We start from the raw sequence: 17,500 nt of genomic DNA on the forward strand, positions 1-17,500 counted from the left end.
AAATTCCTCAAGTTTCATTGTGTCCAGACAATAACCACTGCAAGAAGTCAGATGGAAGCAGCACAATGGGCTACGTTAGATAACTGAAACAGAGAAACTGTTTTTAAGAATTATTTTGGGAAGAACCGAAGATAAAACAAATATGAAATCAATGATTTTAAAGAGATTTACCTCATCAATGTGAAATAACAAAAATTTACATACTGATCATTGGACAACAGCCAATTGTAAATTTATTGAATAAAGAGCAGACGTTGAAAGGAGAGGGAAAGTCAATGAAGAGGTTGTGAACAGCAATGAATGAACTTTGACTAAGAAACAACCGATTGATTGTTTAACCAGCAAACTAAAATGATCAATTGGCTATTGGTTAGATATTTAACCAACTAACAACTGATAATAAAGAAGTGATACTGAACCAGTGTCTGTGTTTATTATTGGCATAATGACCCTCCCAAGATTGAATTAAGGTTTATAGTTTTTATAAACTTCACAAAAACTGACTAATTTTCTGAAATTTTGTTTATTCTAGAGAGAGAAGGGGGAGGGAAGAGAGAAGGGGAGATGGAGAGGGGAGATGGAGAGGGGAGATGGAGGGGAGAGAGGGAGATGGGGGAGAGAGAGGGGGAGATGGGAGAGAGAACAAGATGGGAGAGAGAGAGGGAGATGGGAAAGAGAGGGAGATGGGAGAGAGAGGGAGATGGGAGGAAGAGGGGAGAGGGAGAGGGGAGAGGGAAATGGAGGAGATAAGGAGATGGAGTAGAGATGGTGGGAAAGAAAGAGGGGAGGGGGAGAGAGAGTATTACAGATACTTCCTTCTCCCACCTGACAACAGGTGATTATCTTATTAGCAACCTGTAGCCAATTAGGATATTTTTCATAAATTGTGATATAAAAACAATGTTTCCATGGCAACAGTTGACAGATCATAAAACAATGGAATCACAACATAGAAAATAAATAGAAAACAAACAAGAAGGACAAACAAGAAGGACAAACATTTTATATTTTTATTAACAAAATCCTGAAGATGGAAAATCAAGCTCAAAGGGAGGGGGGGTGACGGGGGTAAATTTATTGATTGAAAATTGAAATCCTGACAACACAGTGTCCCAGTTTTTCTCAAAGTGAAACTGACCTGATACATTAATTTGACAAGATGGAGTGGAGGCTACCCATTACAATCGGTTCCCTCAACTAACCACCACAGAATCTTCCCAGAAGTGTCTGCCAATGAACCCCTACCAAATGATACACTACCCAACATTCAAAGACTTAGGTCAGTGCAACTATTTGAAAACAAACAAGAGCACTCAGAGGGTGCAAACCTCCGCCAGGGCAACACCAACGATTAGCCAGAGATGATTTTTAAAATGAGAATATCTGAAATAAAATCGACTGCTCTCACAAACGAGAATACTAAAAATGAACCCGACCACTCTCAAAAAATAAGTAAAAAAACAGGAGAAATAATCCAGAATCCTTGTCTGGTACCGGATCAATCCCAAAATCTAATCAGTTCGTGCCAATCACAAGGCCAAACATCCCTGAAAGTTTCATTTGAATCCATCCAGCAGTTCCTGAGATATCTTGTCCACGGACAAACAAGCAAACAAACAAACACAACTGAAAACAATACCTCCACCTTTGCTAAGGCGGAGGTAATAATAATAAAAATAATAATCCATTCTTATTTTAGCACAAGGCCTGAAATTTGGTGGGAAGGGGACTAGTGGATTACATCAACCCCAGTGCAAAACTGGTAGTTAATTCAGCAACTCCGAAAGGATAAAGGGCTAAGTCAACCTCAGCAGAAAAATAATAATAATAATAATAATAATAATAATAACAATACTGGTTTGAAATTTTGGTACAAGGACAGCAATTCCAAGGAAGGGATAAGTCAATTACATCGACCCCAGTGCATTACTGGTACTTAAGTTATCGACCCCGAAAGGGATGAAAGGCAAAGTCAACCTCAGCGGAATTTGAACTCAGAACGTAGCAGCAGACAAAATGCCACAAAGCACGTTGCCTAACGTGCTAACGATTCTACCAGCTCACCTCCTTAACAATAATAATAATAATAATAATAATAATAATAATAATAATAATAGCTCTCAGAGAGTGCAAACCTCCGCCAAGGCAGTATCAACGTCCTCTCAACGATTAGCCGGAGATGGTTTTTAAAATGAGAATATCTGAAATAAACTCGACTGCTCTCACAAATGAGAATACTAAAAATGAACCTGACCGCTCTCAAAAATTAAGTAAAAAATACAGGAAAAATAACCCAGAATCCTTGTCCATTACTGGATCGATCCTAAAATCTAATCAGTTTGTGCCAGTCACGAGGTCAAACGTCCCTGAAAGTTTCATCCGAATCCATCCTGCAGTTCTTGAGATATCTTGTCCACAGACAAACAAACAAACAAACACGACTGAAAACAATATCTCCACCCTCGCTAAGGTGGAGACAATAATTCTTTTTAATTCTGGCACAATGCCAGCAATTTTGAACGGAGTGGGCAAGTTGACTGCTACTTTATTTCATCAATCTCAAAAGGATGAAAGACAAAGTGGACTATGGTGAGATTTATAACCAGAATGCAAAGAGCCAAAAGAAATACTGGCTGGCATTTGGTTCAAAGTCCTAACGTTGGTGCCAATCCATCACCTTTAAAATACCAGCAACAATGGACACTAAAGAAATTGATAGAAAAAAAAAATGAGAAATATCAGGATTTAGCCAGAGAAATGAAGAGATTGTAGAAGACTAAAACAACAATTATTCTGGTGGTAAATTGGTGCACTTGGCATCCAAACTGTGACCTAAAAGACTGAAAGAAACTGGGGCTGAGGCTGACACAGTCACTCGGCAAATTGTGCAATCCTGTCTTCTGTAAGAATCCTAAGAAACATTCTTGAGAGTTGTTCTCACCAAACCTCAAGACAACAAACCCTGCTAACAAATATAGCAAGAAACAGTTATAATAACAAATTAATAACATAATAACAACAATAAAACAAAATAATAATAATAATTATTATTATAATAAATTTTTATAGCTAGTTCAATAAGGAGTAAAGTAAGCTAGATTCTGAGGAAATTAACGATGGTTAGTGTTGGTAAAAGAAAAAAGATAAGAAAAAACAACAAAAAAAAAGTGACATTTAATAAAATTTGTAAAATAAGGTAAGTTTAATGCCGTGAGAAGAGATGAGTCGTGTTGTTTCTGGTCAAATCTTGGAAGTAATAAGGAATCAGGCATTTCTTAGATGAAGAACTGCACCAGAAATATCGTAAATCATCACTTCTCACATCACACAAACTGTTTTTTCCTCATTTTCCAAACTCCAATAAAATAAGATGAGGGAGGAAACAAATGGCTGAATAATTTAAAAACTAAAAGGCGGGGCATTCATACGTCTGCTTAATTTATATTCAACTGGCTTAGATTTGCTAAGTTCATCTACAAACTTTTGATGCTATGCTACCAAAGTTTAAGTCTGAACACCACTGGCTAATATCCAATATACCTTTGCAGCAGCAAATGCCATGTTGTAAACCCATTTTGATAACCTCCAATTGGGACGGTCCTGCAGGCCAGCTTGTAGAGAGCAGTGGCCCAGATTTAGCTTCAAAAAGGAAAATAAAAATACAAATAAAATCAGAAGACAGTCATTACTCCGTCTAATAAGATTAGGGAACTAAGGTGTCAGTAGGGGCCTTTGCAATGGTATCATCCTGAAAACAAAAGGTTTTTCATTTTTCTATTTTTCAAAGAACATTAATGATAGAGTAATCCAGTTTCTTGAACGATTAAAGAGTTAAGTTAATTATAACAGTTTTAATTACGACTAATGTGAACATTACATGAACAAGGAAGTAATAATGTCAAGGAGTTATGTATTTAATAAGGGATGGACCCTAACACTTCAGCCACAACAAGCAGTCCACGACCAAGGACAGGATCCAATGGTTAGCGAGAGAACAGAACACTCAGATACGAGGCCAAAGACATCTTTGGGTGTCTACCATTTATCTTCTCTCTAAGTTTTACTTAACAACCAAGGGTCACATTAACCCTTTGCCTGTCCTGTGTATTACATGGGATACACAGGGCACATCTCCCTGGCGTTCATGCATCATATACAATACACATCCCTAATTCTGCTTTCAATGACCAGAATAACTTGGGACTTGTGAAAGGAAAGTTTTATATTACTGAGAAGGTATGAAACAAGGGCTGGCGTTTATATATGATGCACAGGACACTTGGCTGATAATCTAAGGTCACAATACATATAAATATATATAACCTACCAACTAATACAGTGTCAAAATACATTACTCATCAATTAAACCAAATTAACTTCCAATAATTAAGAAATTTGAAAACCAGCATGGCTGCTTAGGACGGGGTACCTTTTTGAATTCCATATGTCTAACACTCATGGACATGCTTACAAAATGGAAAAACAACACAGCACCAATGACTTTCAGAAATATTTTTCTCATGCTCTGAATTACTGAAGCATGGAATAAACTCCCCACATCAGTTGTGAGCTGTCAGGACACTACATCCTTCAAAACTTCCATGTTTCCCAAAATTTGCCAACAGTACATTTCTGGCACCCCAATTGCACCACCGTTTTTTAAATGACTCATTCACTGTTCACTTCCTTCGCATTATTCTGTGTACTGTTCATGCACTTTTGACTATTTTGTTCTGATGGGTTGTAATGCACCTGATGAGTTGTAGTGCACCTGAGCACTGTACACAATAAGCTCATTATTATGTTTTTTTAAATGCTTTAGACAGGAAAACTAGAGGTTAATACACTTGCTTAATATCACAGTGTTCCTATTGTTTACAGTGAGTTACTGCTGTTCATGGTGTTTAATTATGGTTCAGTGAACTGGAGTCACCCACATACAATTTAATACCAATGAGGAGTGACAAACCATTCACTTTTCGGTCGGTTGTGTAACACAATTAACACAACCATCAGGGGTTTCTGTAATAAGACTATTTCATTTTGAATCAGTGAAACAAGGGTGAAGTCTTACTACAAACCTTTACTATAATAAACCACACTAATTAATGTCACATAATTTATTATTAAAAATGCAGCAAGAGCTGACATAGCTAAGTTTTTAAATCAAAAACTATATGCATATATATATATATATATATATATATATATATATATATATATATATATGGAAGGGCATCCAGCTGTAGAAACTCTGCCAAATTAGATTGGAGCCTGGTGTTGCCATCCGGTTTCACCAGTCCTCAGTCAAATCGTCCAACCCATGCTAGCATGGAAAGCAGACGTTAAACGATGATGATGATGATGATGATGATGATGATATATATATACCTGCACACAAATATACAACTGTCAACATGTATACATGCCTGCATATGTACACACACACACTTATATATAAATGTATGTACACATGCAGGTTTCTGTATATGCTACATGTACATATAGATATATATGCATAAATATTAATGAATGTATACACACATGACTATCGATGTGAAATATGGAGTTTGGTGCAGTAAAGCAATGCTATGTGGCTGCTGAAGAAATGGTAAAACAATTCAGCAGAGATGAAGATGATGACGGAATGTGGAGGAAGAGGATGGGAAAGCGAAATAAATGTCATGGCAGAAAAACCAGAGAAGTTATTGAGTGGTTCAGGAATATGTAATGGAACGGAAGAAGAGGAAATAATTACAAAACATGTGAGACTGTATAAACATTAATTAGCAATTAATTACTAATGAGATAGGTTCTCATCAGTCAATTCTGTCTTGCTTGACTGTTATCAAAAAAAAAAGAAAAACTTAGACATGGCCAAGAGGAAAAAATCTGTCCTGGTTTTAGATCAGGAATGTAGAAGAATCCGCATATGTTGTAAAAGGTAGCAAAAAAAGGGTTAAGAGCAAGTGGAGCACCCAGTTATAAATCCCTTCAGAAAATCCTTGCCAGTATGGAAGGGCAGATGAAAGAACAATGGTTTTATAGCAATGATGATAATAATCAAAATCAATATATTGGTGTTTAAATATATTTTTTTTAAATCAATGTGTTTAATGAAAATTTATTGATGGTTGCAGAACTTTATTTATAAAGAATCCCAGAATGGTATCGGAAGTGAGTTTGTAAGATATCTAAGGAATTGATAGGATTTTTATACTGAATAGAGGAAAATAAGGGAAGCTGGTATTGAATATTGAAGATGCAAAGAGGCTGGAGGGAAATGAGCTGAGTGATCTGTTGAACATATGATGTTAATTAGCAAAAAAAAACAGAGTGAAGCTAATTAATGATATCATTAACTGGTGTATATAAAGGAGAAACAACTGTACTAATGAGATGAACAAGTGTTGTAAATGAGAAAATAATGCAGGGTGTGCATAGAATGAATTGTAGCCATAGAAGGGGAAACTCGAGAAATTACGATGAAACCAACACTCAAAATGTGGAGTGTCACATGTGAGGGGACACATTATTGAAACAAGTGATGACTGTTCCTAGTATGGAAAGCAGGCATAAAATGATGATGTAAGCACATACAATCCCATACAAACAGGACTATGATCATGATGATGATGATGATGATGACAGTGATGACACTTCTGGGCTAAAATTAAAAACTACTCTTATTTTTCAATGTTATTATTATTATTATTATTATTATTATTCAGATCACTGCCTGGAATCAAAGGATAGGAAAATATTAGATTTATAAGCCCTAAAATTCACTTCATAATTACCTATGGACACATGGCGCAGTGGTTAAGAGCGTGGGCTACTAACCCCAAGATTCCGAGTTCAATTCCAGGCAGTGACCTAAATAATAATAACTTCAAAAAATACCTTAGGAATGAGAACCCAGGTTTGAAATTCCCCCAGGACACCTGATGAAGGCTGGAGAGTACATCAGCTGAAACGTTGTGTTAACAACAAACAAGACGAGGACAAATATCCATCAAATGTACATAATTCCTCATCTCTTAAATATAGAATTACTCTTATTTTGCTTTCTACTTAGAAACCTAAAGAGAAGTTTTTAATTTTGCATAAACATTTTCACCATCTCTCATTTTAAATAATTTTGATGCTTCTTCCCTAGCTGCAACATATCATGGGCAATATGTCTCCAGTACCACCTTGTAGCTATGATGACAACTCCACAAAGTCTGAATTTCATTAAAATACTGCTCGTTTCTCATCACTGCTCGTTCGATACTTTCATTATGGCTGTAATACAGGGAAACACTAACGAGTTATTTAGTCAGCTGAATGAAGAGTAAAAATGCACAGACATTTAACTACCCAGGTAAAAATAATTGTGTCAATATTTATTATTATTTTATTTGACTCGGGTTTATTCTTATTCCTGGCAGAATTTATGTGGGTGTGTGGGTTACTACCTATAACCTCAGATATCCACAAATTTTCAATAGTCTTCCAAGTCCTCAAAACCCTTCTGATAATGTTTCCTGTTCCTAAGAGGCAAACTTTCTGTAGAAGCTCTACAGGTCATTCCATTCCAATCTCCTTCAACCATTTCTCTATATCATTACTCACAGTTCCTAATGGTATCATTATTATTATTATTATCAATTAATTAATGAAAATATAAAGAATAACATGGATTTAATTCAGTTCATCTCGTCAATGTTGGTAGTATGCCACAAGATATTAATTATAAAACTTAATATTCATCATTCATGGATTTTCCACAGGTACATACTGATATAGGCAAAGTTATGTGAGAGAGAAAAAGAGAAGAGTAGGAGGAAGAGAAGGGAGGGAGGAAGAGGAGAAAAAGCAAAAGAGAAGGAGAGAGAGAAATAGATGCTTAGGAAGACTTAAGCGTTTCAACATAGAAGACAAAACAGGAAGACATGATGAATCTTATGTGGACTCCACAGAGTCCTTAATAGAGTTCATGGAGGTTGGGCATATAAATAATATCACATCTTTGTATTATTCACAAACCTCAATATATATATCTGGAAAAGATACGGTGACGAAGAGAGGTCCACTGGTGAACCATGAAGTAACAAGTTCAAATCCTGCTGATATTGTAAATATGTAACAATAATAAAGAAATATTTCTTTTCATCAAACAAAAAGCTATACTTACTTAATTATTCATGTAAGAAATGACTACAGGAAGGTTTCTGAGAAACTGTCTGTACAGGTCATTGCGATATATATATATGATGATGATGATGATGATATATATACATATATATACATACATACATACATACACACACACTTTATTTGATGGTTAACAAGGCTACTATTGGTTTCATACTGAGAATTCTCAATACCAACATCACAATGCGACAGATTTGATAATTGCAGAGAATTCTCAGCATGAAACCAATAGTAGCCCCTTATTAAGCCACAATGCAGTGTTGAGCACACATTCTCACTGTTCAATACTAGTGTGTGTATGTATGTATGTATGTATGTATATATATATATATATATATATATATGCACAGACATGCACTAGAGTTAAATTACATCGTCTGAACACATATTTACATATAGACACGCCCACAAAAAGACATATCTAGACACGCCCACACAGATATTCTATTTATATATAATATAATAATAATAATAATAATAATATATGCATACAAAAACAACTCATATATGTGATGACGCGTTAGCATGACAAAGTGGACTAATTGACTTTTCTTATTCAGAGGAATCCCACAATGGGCCGTTAGCTTCCAACAGGCATTGAGTGGAGATATGGAAGCTGTGATAGTCAAGCTCCCGCCCCTCCCGAGAGTCATTAGTGGTGTAAATCAAAGATCAGTTACAAGAGAGAGTCGGAAACATGCCACAGACTCCATCTGCTGCTACTTTGAACTCAGTCACTTGCCCCACGCTCAATAAATATACCTTCTGTGTATGATAATGACCTTACTTCATAGCTACATTGACATAGCCTCAGTGCTTGCGTGTGTGTGTATGTGACGCTGGGGGGCAGTGTTCTTTTCTTTTCCTAAAACAATGTAAAGTACTCAATATGTCGTGGCACTCCGTCGCTTATGACATTGAGGGTTCCAATTGATCCGATCAACGGAACAGCTTGCTCATGAAATTAATGTGCAAGTGGCTGAGCACTCCACAGACATGTGTACCCTTAATGTAGTTCTCGGGGGAGATTCAGCATGACACAGAGGGTGACAAGGCTGGCCCTTTGAAATACAGATGAAACAGAAACAGAAAGAAAGAGTGAGAGAAAGCTGTGGTGAAAGAGTACAGCAGGGTTCGCCACCAACCCCCGCTGGAGCCTCATGGAGCTTTAAGTGTTTTCACTCAATAAACACAATGCCCAGTCTAGGAATGGAAACCATGATTCTATGACTGCAAGTCCGCTGCCCTTAACCACTGGGCCATTGCACCTCCACACTCAATATATACATGGGTGGTGACAGATGTCTTGTGTATGTTTAGTAAGTGGTTACACCCAAAGCATGGTTTCCTGTTCGTGTCCAAGATAGGGTCTTTCTCGATGCTCTCACTACATCCAAATACCTGCACACCAGAGTGAAATCATGGTGCAGATGTGACAATAACTATTTAACACGTGTGTGTATGTGTGTGAATGTTTGCATATATACACACTCTCTCCTAAATCTGAGTAGTCACATGCCTCCTTTTACATTCTGTGATCATGCAAGCTGCACAGTAGACTCACAAGTGCCATTGGCACAAGAAAAGCACCCAATACACAATGTAAGGTGGTTGGTGTTAGGAAGGGCATCTGACCATAGAAACCATACCAAAGCAGACATCGATGCTTGATGCAGTCCTTGGACCCAGGGGATCCTGTTAAACCATCCAACCCATGACAGCACAGAAAATGGACATTAAATGATGATATCTCACACACACATACATTTATAAAGAATCAGAACCTGATGATAGAACCCATTTTACTCCATGTGCAAATCACAGTAAAATTTAAAGTTTAATTAGCAATGCAAATTGTCAAAACGAAAATACAACATCTATGATAAACAAATTTACCCTAAAATCTCCAAAAAGCCTTAAAAGTCAGGTGATGCTTTTAAATTATTCTAACGATGCTAACTTGATAAAAGTTACACAGTGTAACCATTAGAGATGGTAGTTTAGTCAAATTGAGCGTCGTTAACACTTAAAGCTCAGAGGAAATCTGAAATACTGTCATATTCTTTTTTTTTAATGATAAAGCAAAAAAACACAACTGAAACATTAGAGAAAAACATAAGTCAAAAGAATTAATTAGTTAATTAATTAATAAGTTAAAGTATGAACTGTTACTTACAGTTACTGTTTGAACTAGTAGGACTGCTAAATCCTCGTCCTGCAATGTCTTCCTGTGAACTTGTCGAATGAATACTACTGGTATCATCTTCACCAACCTCGGGAGGTTTTGATGAACGCACTATCATGCTCTTTGGACGTGGTTTTGGATTCCGAGCTGGACGCTCGTAACGATCAGTTGGTGGATTCTTTTCGTCGTCTTCCTCCTTTCTTTTCCGTTCCTTATATTGTTGCAGAATCATCTGTCTGCGCGCCTTTTCTTGCTCTTTCCTCTGAGCTATTTCTTCCTTCTTCAACCTAGAATTAAATTTAGTTTATGAATAAAAAGAAAATAACTCAAATACTAGATAAAAAAAAAAAAAATTTTTATTCAAATTTAACGTAATTATACATAAATGACTTTCAAAAAAGACTAAATTTAAATATGTAATTGGCTAATTAGAATCCCCATCAAGTGTCTTAGCCTTCTTATATCTAATATCCAGTGGCACATAAAAAGCACCATTCAAGTGTGGTCAATGCCAGTACCACCTGACTGGCCCTCGTGCCAGTGGTATGTAAAAAGCACCCACTTCACTCTCAGAGTGGTTGGCATTAGGAAGGGCATCCAGCTGTAGAAATTTTGCCAGATCAGATTGGAGCCTGGTGCAGCCTCCTGGCTTGCCAGTCCTCAGTAAACTGTCCGACCCATGGAAAGCGGATGTTAAATGATGATGATGATGTTACATTCAAAGTTACATTTCAGGTAATCCAAGTTCAAAATCCAGCTCCCATTCCCAGTTATGGGTATCTCACTTCACTCACATCGTCAAAGCATTTTGGAAAGATGTTAGACTGCAATACAAGTGTTTAAACACCCTCTGACATGTAAGGGTAACAACCCCACTCCTCGGCATGTAAAGACAACCACCTCCTTACATGTAAGGATGGCAACCCCCTGATGTATAAGGACCTCTTCCCCCTGACTCATAAGAACAATCAGCTACTGACATAGATACAATCTACCCATTGATGTATACCAGTGGTTCCCAACCCTTTTATTTAAAGAGTTTTCCCACAGACCCCTTTTCATATGCTTATCCTTATGTGTATTTATGTATATATATATATATATATATATATATATATATGAAAAATATACAGGGTAGGAAAATTATAGAAATTTTTCTACCAGTGGCCTAGCATGCAGAGAATAGTCAATAGACTATATATTATTCATATAAAACATAAAATTAGTGTACGTTTAAACACATAAGAAGTGCCTTGACAGGACACCTAACATGCTAGAAGGAGCTGCTCTTTCTACCATGTTAGGTGTTTAAATGTACACTAGTTTTCGTACATTGGGCCTCACCGAGGCGATGACTACGGACCGAGACCTTTGGAAATGTGCTGTGTGTGAGAAGACCCGGCAAGCCAAGTAAGATCGTTGCCAGTGCCCCTGGACTGGTTCTTGTGCGGGTGGCACATGAGATGCACCATTTTGAGCGTGGCCGTTGCCAGTACCGCCTGACTGGCTCCTGTAGGATTTTCGAGCGAGATCGTTGCCAGTGCCCCTGGACTGGCTTGTGCGGGTGGCACATAAAAGACACCATTTCGAGCGTGGCCGTTTTCGTGCGGGTGACACGTAAAAGCACCCACTACACTCTCTGAGTGGTTGGCGTTAGGAAGGGCATCCAGCTGTAGAAACTCTGCCAAATCAGACTGGAGCCTGGTGTTGCCATCTGGTTTCACCAGTCCTCAGTCAAATCGTCCAACCCATGCTAGCATGGAAAGCGGACGTTAAACGATGATGATGATGATGATGATGATGATGATGATATATATATATATATATATATATATATATATATATATATATATATATATATATATGAAATTTTGAATTTAGTTCAGACCCCTCAGTACTACTCCATGACTCCAACTCCACAGCCCTGCTAGTGAGAAAACCTTTACTGCTTAAATGAGTGAATCAGACTGACCATCAAATAGTTATTACGAATACGTAAGGATTACACTGATCGTCCGCATGTGGGTTGGACGAGTCATCAAATATTTAGCATTAAACACCGATGAAGCAAAGTAAGAATACAAGAATACAATGCAGGGACATTGTTCAGGCAAAAGAAGGAACCAAAAATTATTTTACATCTCTTGTGCTCTCTTCTTGGCAAAAGCTTCTTCTTTCTGCTGTCGACGTAATTCCTGTTCTTCTCGTCTCTTCTGTTGCTGTTTCAACATTCGATTTCTCCTTGCCGCCATCTCATCTTCGAGCTGCAATCAGATGTGTTACAAACAACTGTCACATGCTTATAGACCCACGATCCATTATGCACTTTGAATGAATGCACACACACACACACAATTGAGAGAAAGGAAGGAAGGAAGGAGACTCAGTGAAATCAACTTTGACTTTCACCCTTTCCAAGGTTAATAAATAAAGTACCAATTGAGGATGGAGAATCGTAGGAATTGGTAGAGGATCAGAAGGGATGAGAAACCTCAGTGTTGTGGAAAGGGGACAAAGAGATGCAGAGTCAAATACCAGTTTTCCACACAAAAAAACCCCCAAAAAACACCAACTTACCCAGGTTCTCACTCTGAGAGCCATATTCTCAGGAAACTTGTGGTGCTTACAGAATCTCCCTTTCTCTTTCTGTATACACACATACATACATACATACACTAGAGCAGGGGCCTCCACTGGTCACAAATGGTTGTGCAGCTACACGTGTGCAATCATGGACAGATCTTTTGAAGAACACTGAATATTGCCCTTCCGTACAAGTCTCCTCTCTCCACACCACCAATATTTCCAAAGAGAAAAGCTGCCTTTTCGCCCAATACAGCTTGGAACCAGTATCATCAGCAGACAATGTACTTGCAGAGGCATTTACCTTGGGTGGGTTGAGCCAGCTCCAACCTATGAGTTCACCACCTCAACTCACAAATGCTGACCACATCAGATGGTCAGCCTTAACATCTTAGCAGATAAAGTAATGCTTCTGACCACTGCCCAAATAGCCAGCTTGCAAATTTGACAAATGCCCCACTGGGAGAGCAAACACGTTGGATATTGTGGACAACACTGCGATAAATATCATTTGTTGTTGAGGTGTAGAGTTCATGCTCAGAGTGAGACAGTAAAGAGTCGAAATGGCTACTGCTAGGCATCTCACCTGACCAACTAAGAAATCCGATAACCCATCATCCTAAACTGGTACTTTGTTAACATAAAAGGGTGAATGGGGATTGAACTGAGAGCCCAGGGAGTCAGAGCAGATACCACAAGACATTCTGTCCAACACGAATGACTCTAACCAATTCACCACATGAACTAATACAAACACAATTTTAATAGAGTATTTGACCAATTAGAGCATGTTCCTGTATGGTCAGCGCCAATATGAAATGGTACCTCCATATTACATCTGGGGATCAGCAACAAAAAATTTGGATCTTTTTTAAAACGGGGGCCACATTTTTCATTCACGAAACACTTTGAAACTTGGAACACTGGTAGAATGTGTCATATAAAACATCTTTTTCTCTTAGTCTTCTTAAAAAAAAAAGAAATCCATAAATTATTCCATGTTAAAGTTGTCGTATTTCTGTAATTTCAACCAATCACTGACGTCCATTCAGCCGATATACATTAAGCGCCGACTACATAAGCAAACGATTCTGAAACAATTAACCCTAACCCTAACCCTAACTCTAACTCTAACCCTAACCCTACGGTTAGGGTTAGGGTTAGGGTTAGAGTTAGGGTTAGGGTTAGGGTTAAAGCAAATTTAAAATGAAAAAAGCAAATAAAACGAAGAATCGTTTGTTTATGTAGTCGGCACTTAATGTATATCGGCTGAATGGACGTCAGTGATTGGTTGAAATTATCGAAATAAGACAATTTTTTACATGAAATAAATTCGAATACAAAAATATTTTTCTGTTCTATAACACAAAATAGATAAGTATACGAAGTTTGAAAGTCTTTCGGTACCAAAAACACTACGTAAAACATTGATGAAAAATGTGGCCCCCGTTTTAAAAAAGATCCAAAAATTTAAGTAACAAAATGTCAGATTTTACAACCATAAAATAACATTCTACCTTTGTATCAAGAACTTTTCCTTCTTGTCTTATTATACTTAAATAGACATATACAGGGTGTCTCGTATAGCAACTTCTTATTTGTTTATTGCCCACAAGGGGCTAAACAAGGACAGACAAAGGGGTTAAGTCGATTACATTGACCCCAGTGCATGACTGGTACTTAATTTATCGACCCCGAAAGGATGAAAGGCAAAGTTGACCTCGGAGGAATTTGAACTCAGAATGTAACGGCAGATGAAATACCGCTAAGCATTTCGTCCGGCGTGCTAACGTTTCTGCCAGCTCACCACCTCGTATAGTAACTTTTGATGATATAAATACCAAGGATTAAGTAAGAAAATCCTTACACACACACACACACACACACACACACACACACACACACACACACACACACACACACATTTGGTGCATATTTACATAAAAGAGTGAAAACATTAGCAAAACTCTTTCAGAAATCACAGAATATAAACAAATTTTTAAAAGAAGAAGAAAACCTACACATTCTTCCCCTTCTTCTAGAACAAATGCAACAGGTGGAGCTGCTGGTACGTCTTCCTCTTCTACAACTGGAGGAGGTGCAGAGGGTGGAGGAAGAGGTTTCGATGGTGACGGTAATTTGGGAGGAGTGGCCGCCCCAGTGGTCTCCTTGGAAACCGGTGGAACGGGTAACTTCTCGTCCTTTTTATCTTCTTTCTTCTCGCGCTTGGTAAGTTTCGGCTTGGGACGTCGAGGCTGTTCGTTGCCAAACGACACAAAGAATCCTTCATTGGCAGAAGACGCCGGCTCCTCGCTGGTGTCTGTGTCAGCAGTCGCTGTAGGTGCCTCTTCAGACTGACTGGGTACATCGGCCGAAGACGTGGTAGGAGGTGGAGGCTGTTTACTTGGTCGATGCGGAGGACTGCTGCTGATGCTGCTGATGCTGCTGCTAGGGGACCCATGGTGACTGCTCTGATTGCTTTTCAAACTCTGTCGGCTAGGACTACCCGATGGGGACTGCCAACTTGTTACCCCAGACGTGGTGACACTATTATTTGTATTAACATTACTGTTAATATTATTACTACTTGTGTTAATATTATTACTACTATTTAAATATGGTACATATCCTGAAGAGGACACAGCATGAGGGTGAGGGGCGTACCCAGAAGGTAATGGTTCCTCTTGAGTCCTGGTTTGGTTACCGTGTAGCGAAAAAGCACCCCCCGCTGCCGATGTTATCACAGCATTAGCCATACTTGGATGTACACCTGCGAGTTCGGGCTTCGGATGACCTGGAAGACCACTGTAGGGAGTCGCCGTCGGAATTGGTTGACCGACCGATGTGGTGTACGTGTTTGGTAGGTGGTGGGCTATCCCGACAGAGTGAGGTGGAGGGGTAGGGTATGGTGACATGACTGGCGACATGTAAGGCTGTGTTGGTGGTGTTGGGGAATGCAACATAAACTGTTGACCTGAAAAAGTGAAGAGAAAATGGAATTCAAGAAGAGATTCTTTACAGAACAGAAACTAAAGAATCAAAATATCAAATAACAAAAACAGCAAAAAGAAAAGACAAATTAATATATATTTTGCAAAATGGTTAAAAGAGAATCTAAATTATATCATTTAATGTTAGAACAATAGAAAATGTCTTTTTTTTAAAATATAATAATTAAGAATTAATAACTTAATTTAGAGATGTAATGCCTCAAGTTTAAAGAGAATAAATAGCAAAATAAGTGAAGCAATTTCAACCAAGAATTGAAACCCAAATAAGCCCAACTTGAAGCTTAACTTGTCAGAAATATTTAGCTCTGCACCAAAATACGACCCACGTTTCAAGAATTAAGGTTTGTCACCATCAAAGACACATTCTAAAAATGTGTGAAGGTTCTGACTAAATTCTCAAATATTACAGAAAAAATGGTATTTGGGGAACAGCTTTGTCTTGACATCCTAAAATAACGAGTGTTTGAAAAAAAAGGACTTAACGAGACCACATTACAACAACAATTGACAAGAACAACAACCTAAATAATACAATACAAAAAAATTACAGAAACGATCAATCACACACCTGGCCAAGTTCCAGAATGGACAATGCTTATTTCTAAAGAGAGAGAGAGACTGCGTGTGTGTGTGTGTGTGTGTGTGTGTGTGTGTGTGTGTGTGTGTGTGTGACCCCTTGAACTTAAACAGGAATTGAAAATAGAAATGTCAAAGTAGAATGTTCAATCTTGAGAAAGGTTTTGTGATTAATTGATAAGTTTTGTTTTTTCTTTTTAGATAATTTAAAACAAATTTCAAAGGAGGATTGCTTTCTAAACCTTGCAAAAAACCATGATGGATGAGAAGACACTCCCAGAAACTTCTTTTTTTTTTTTGGCATAACTATGAGGGTCCTTTCATAAAAACGCCCTTGAAGGTGGTGCTAGTGAAATAACTCTTGAACAAATGGAATGGGGGAAAGAACCAATACATGTCAGTTCCATTATCTCACATGGGAAATGAACTTTACTATCAATGTTCACTTCCAAAAATGGCCCTCCATTGCATTTTTATGGACAATTTATAGATTATGTCATTGACCAAAGAACACTTAACATTACTGGAACTATGCTATATTTGGTTATGTGGGATTTGGATGGTAGGTCTGATACACAAACTGACTAAATACTTCAACTCTTTTAATGCCAATCCACTTAAGACCACCACTGCTTTCACAATGCCAACTTCCTGTTTTAAAGTAAATTAAATTAAAAACCATCCACTGAAACTTCATGTTATGTTCCAAACACTAACTTAATAAGAATTTCAAATTTTTGCCACAAGGGCAGCTTGGGGGTGGGGATTAAGTCGATTACATCGACCCCAGTGTTTCACTGGTACATAATTTATCGGCCCCGAAAGGACGAAATACCGCTAAGCATTCCGTCCAGGATGGTAACAATTCTGCCAGCTCACCACCTCAAACACTCACTTCATCACAAAGTTATTTTACAAAATTCCTCACCATTTTCAAAATTAATTG

General features: G+C 37.8%; 1 protein-coding gene across 23 annotated transcripts in view; it reads right to left on the reverse strand.

The window, feature by feature from the left end:
- Positions 1-17,500, reverse strand: part of LOC106869997 (uncharacterized) — a 178,119-nt gene that overhangs the window by 28,949 nt on the left and 131,670 nt on the right. For 15 of the 23 annotated variants that reach the window (XM_089351683.1, XM_089351682.1, XM_089351679.1 and 12 more), the window contains exons 13-15: positions 14,989-15,941; positions 12,524-12,648; positions 10,376-10,671 (exon numbers count right to left, since the gene is read on the reverse strand). In XM_089351683.1, the coding sequence (XP_089207809.1) occupies positions 10,376-10,671; positions 12,524-12,648; positions 14,989-15,941 (1,374 nt within the window). Of the gene's footprint in view, positions 1-3,540; positions 3,640-10,375; positions 10,672-12,523; positions 12,649-14,988; positions 15,942-17,500 lie in introns of all 23 variants that reach the window. The other 8 variants (XM_089351678.1, XM_089351675.1, XM_089351673.1 and 5 more) reach the window with 1 other exon arrangement.

This window comes from Octopus bimaculoides, chromosome 4 (genome assembly GCF_046866305.1).
Source record: "Octopus bimaculoides isolate indiv1 chromosome 4, ASM4686630v1, whole genome shotgun sequence".
In the NCBI taxonomy this organism is placed as follows: domain Eukaryota; kingdom Metazoa; phylum Mollusca; class Cephalopoda; order Octopoda; family Octopodidae; genus Octopus; species Octopus bimaculoides.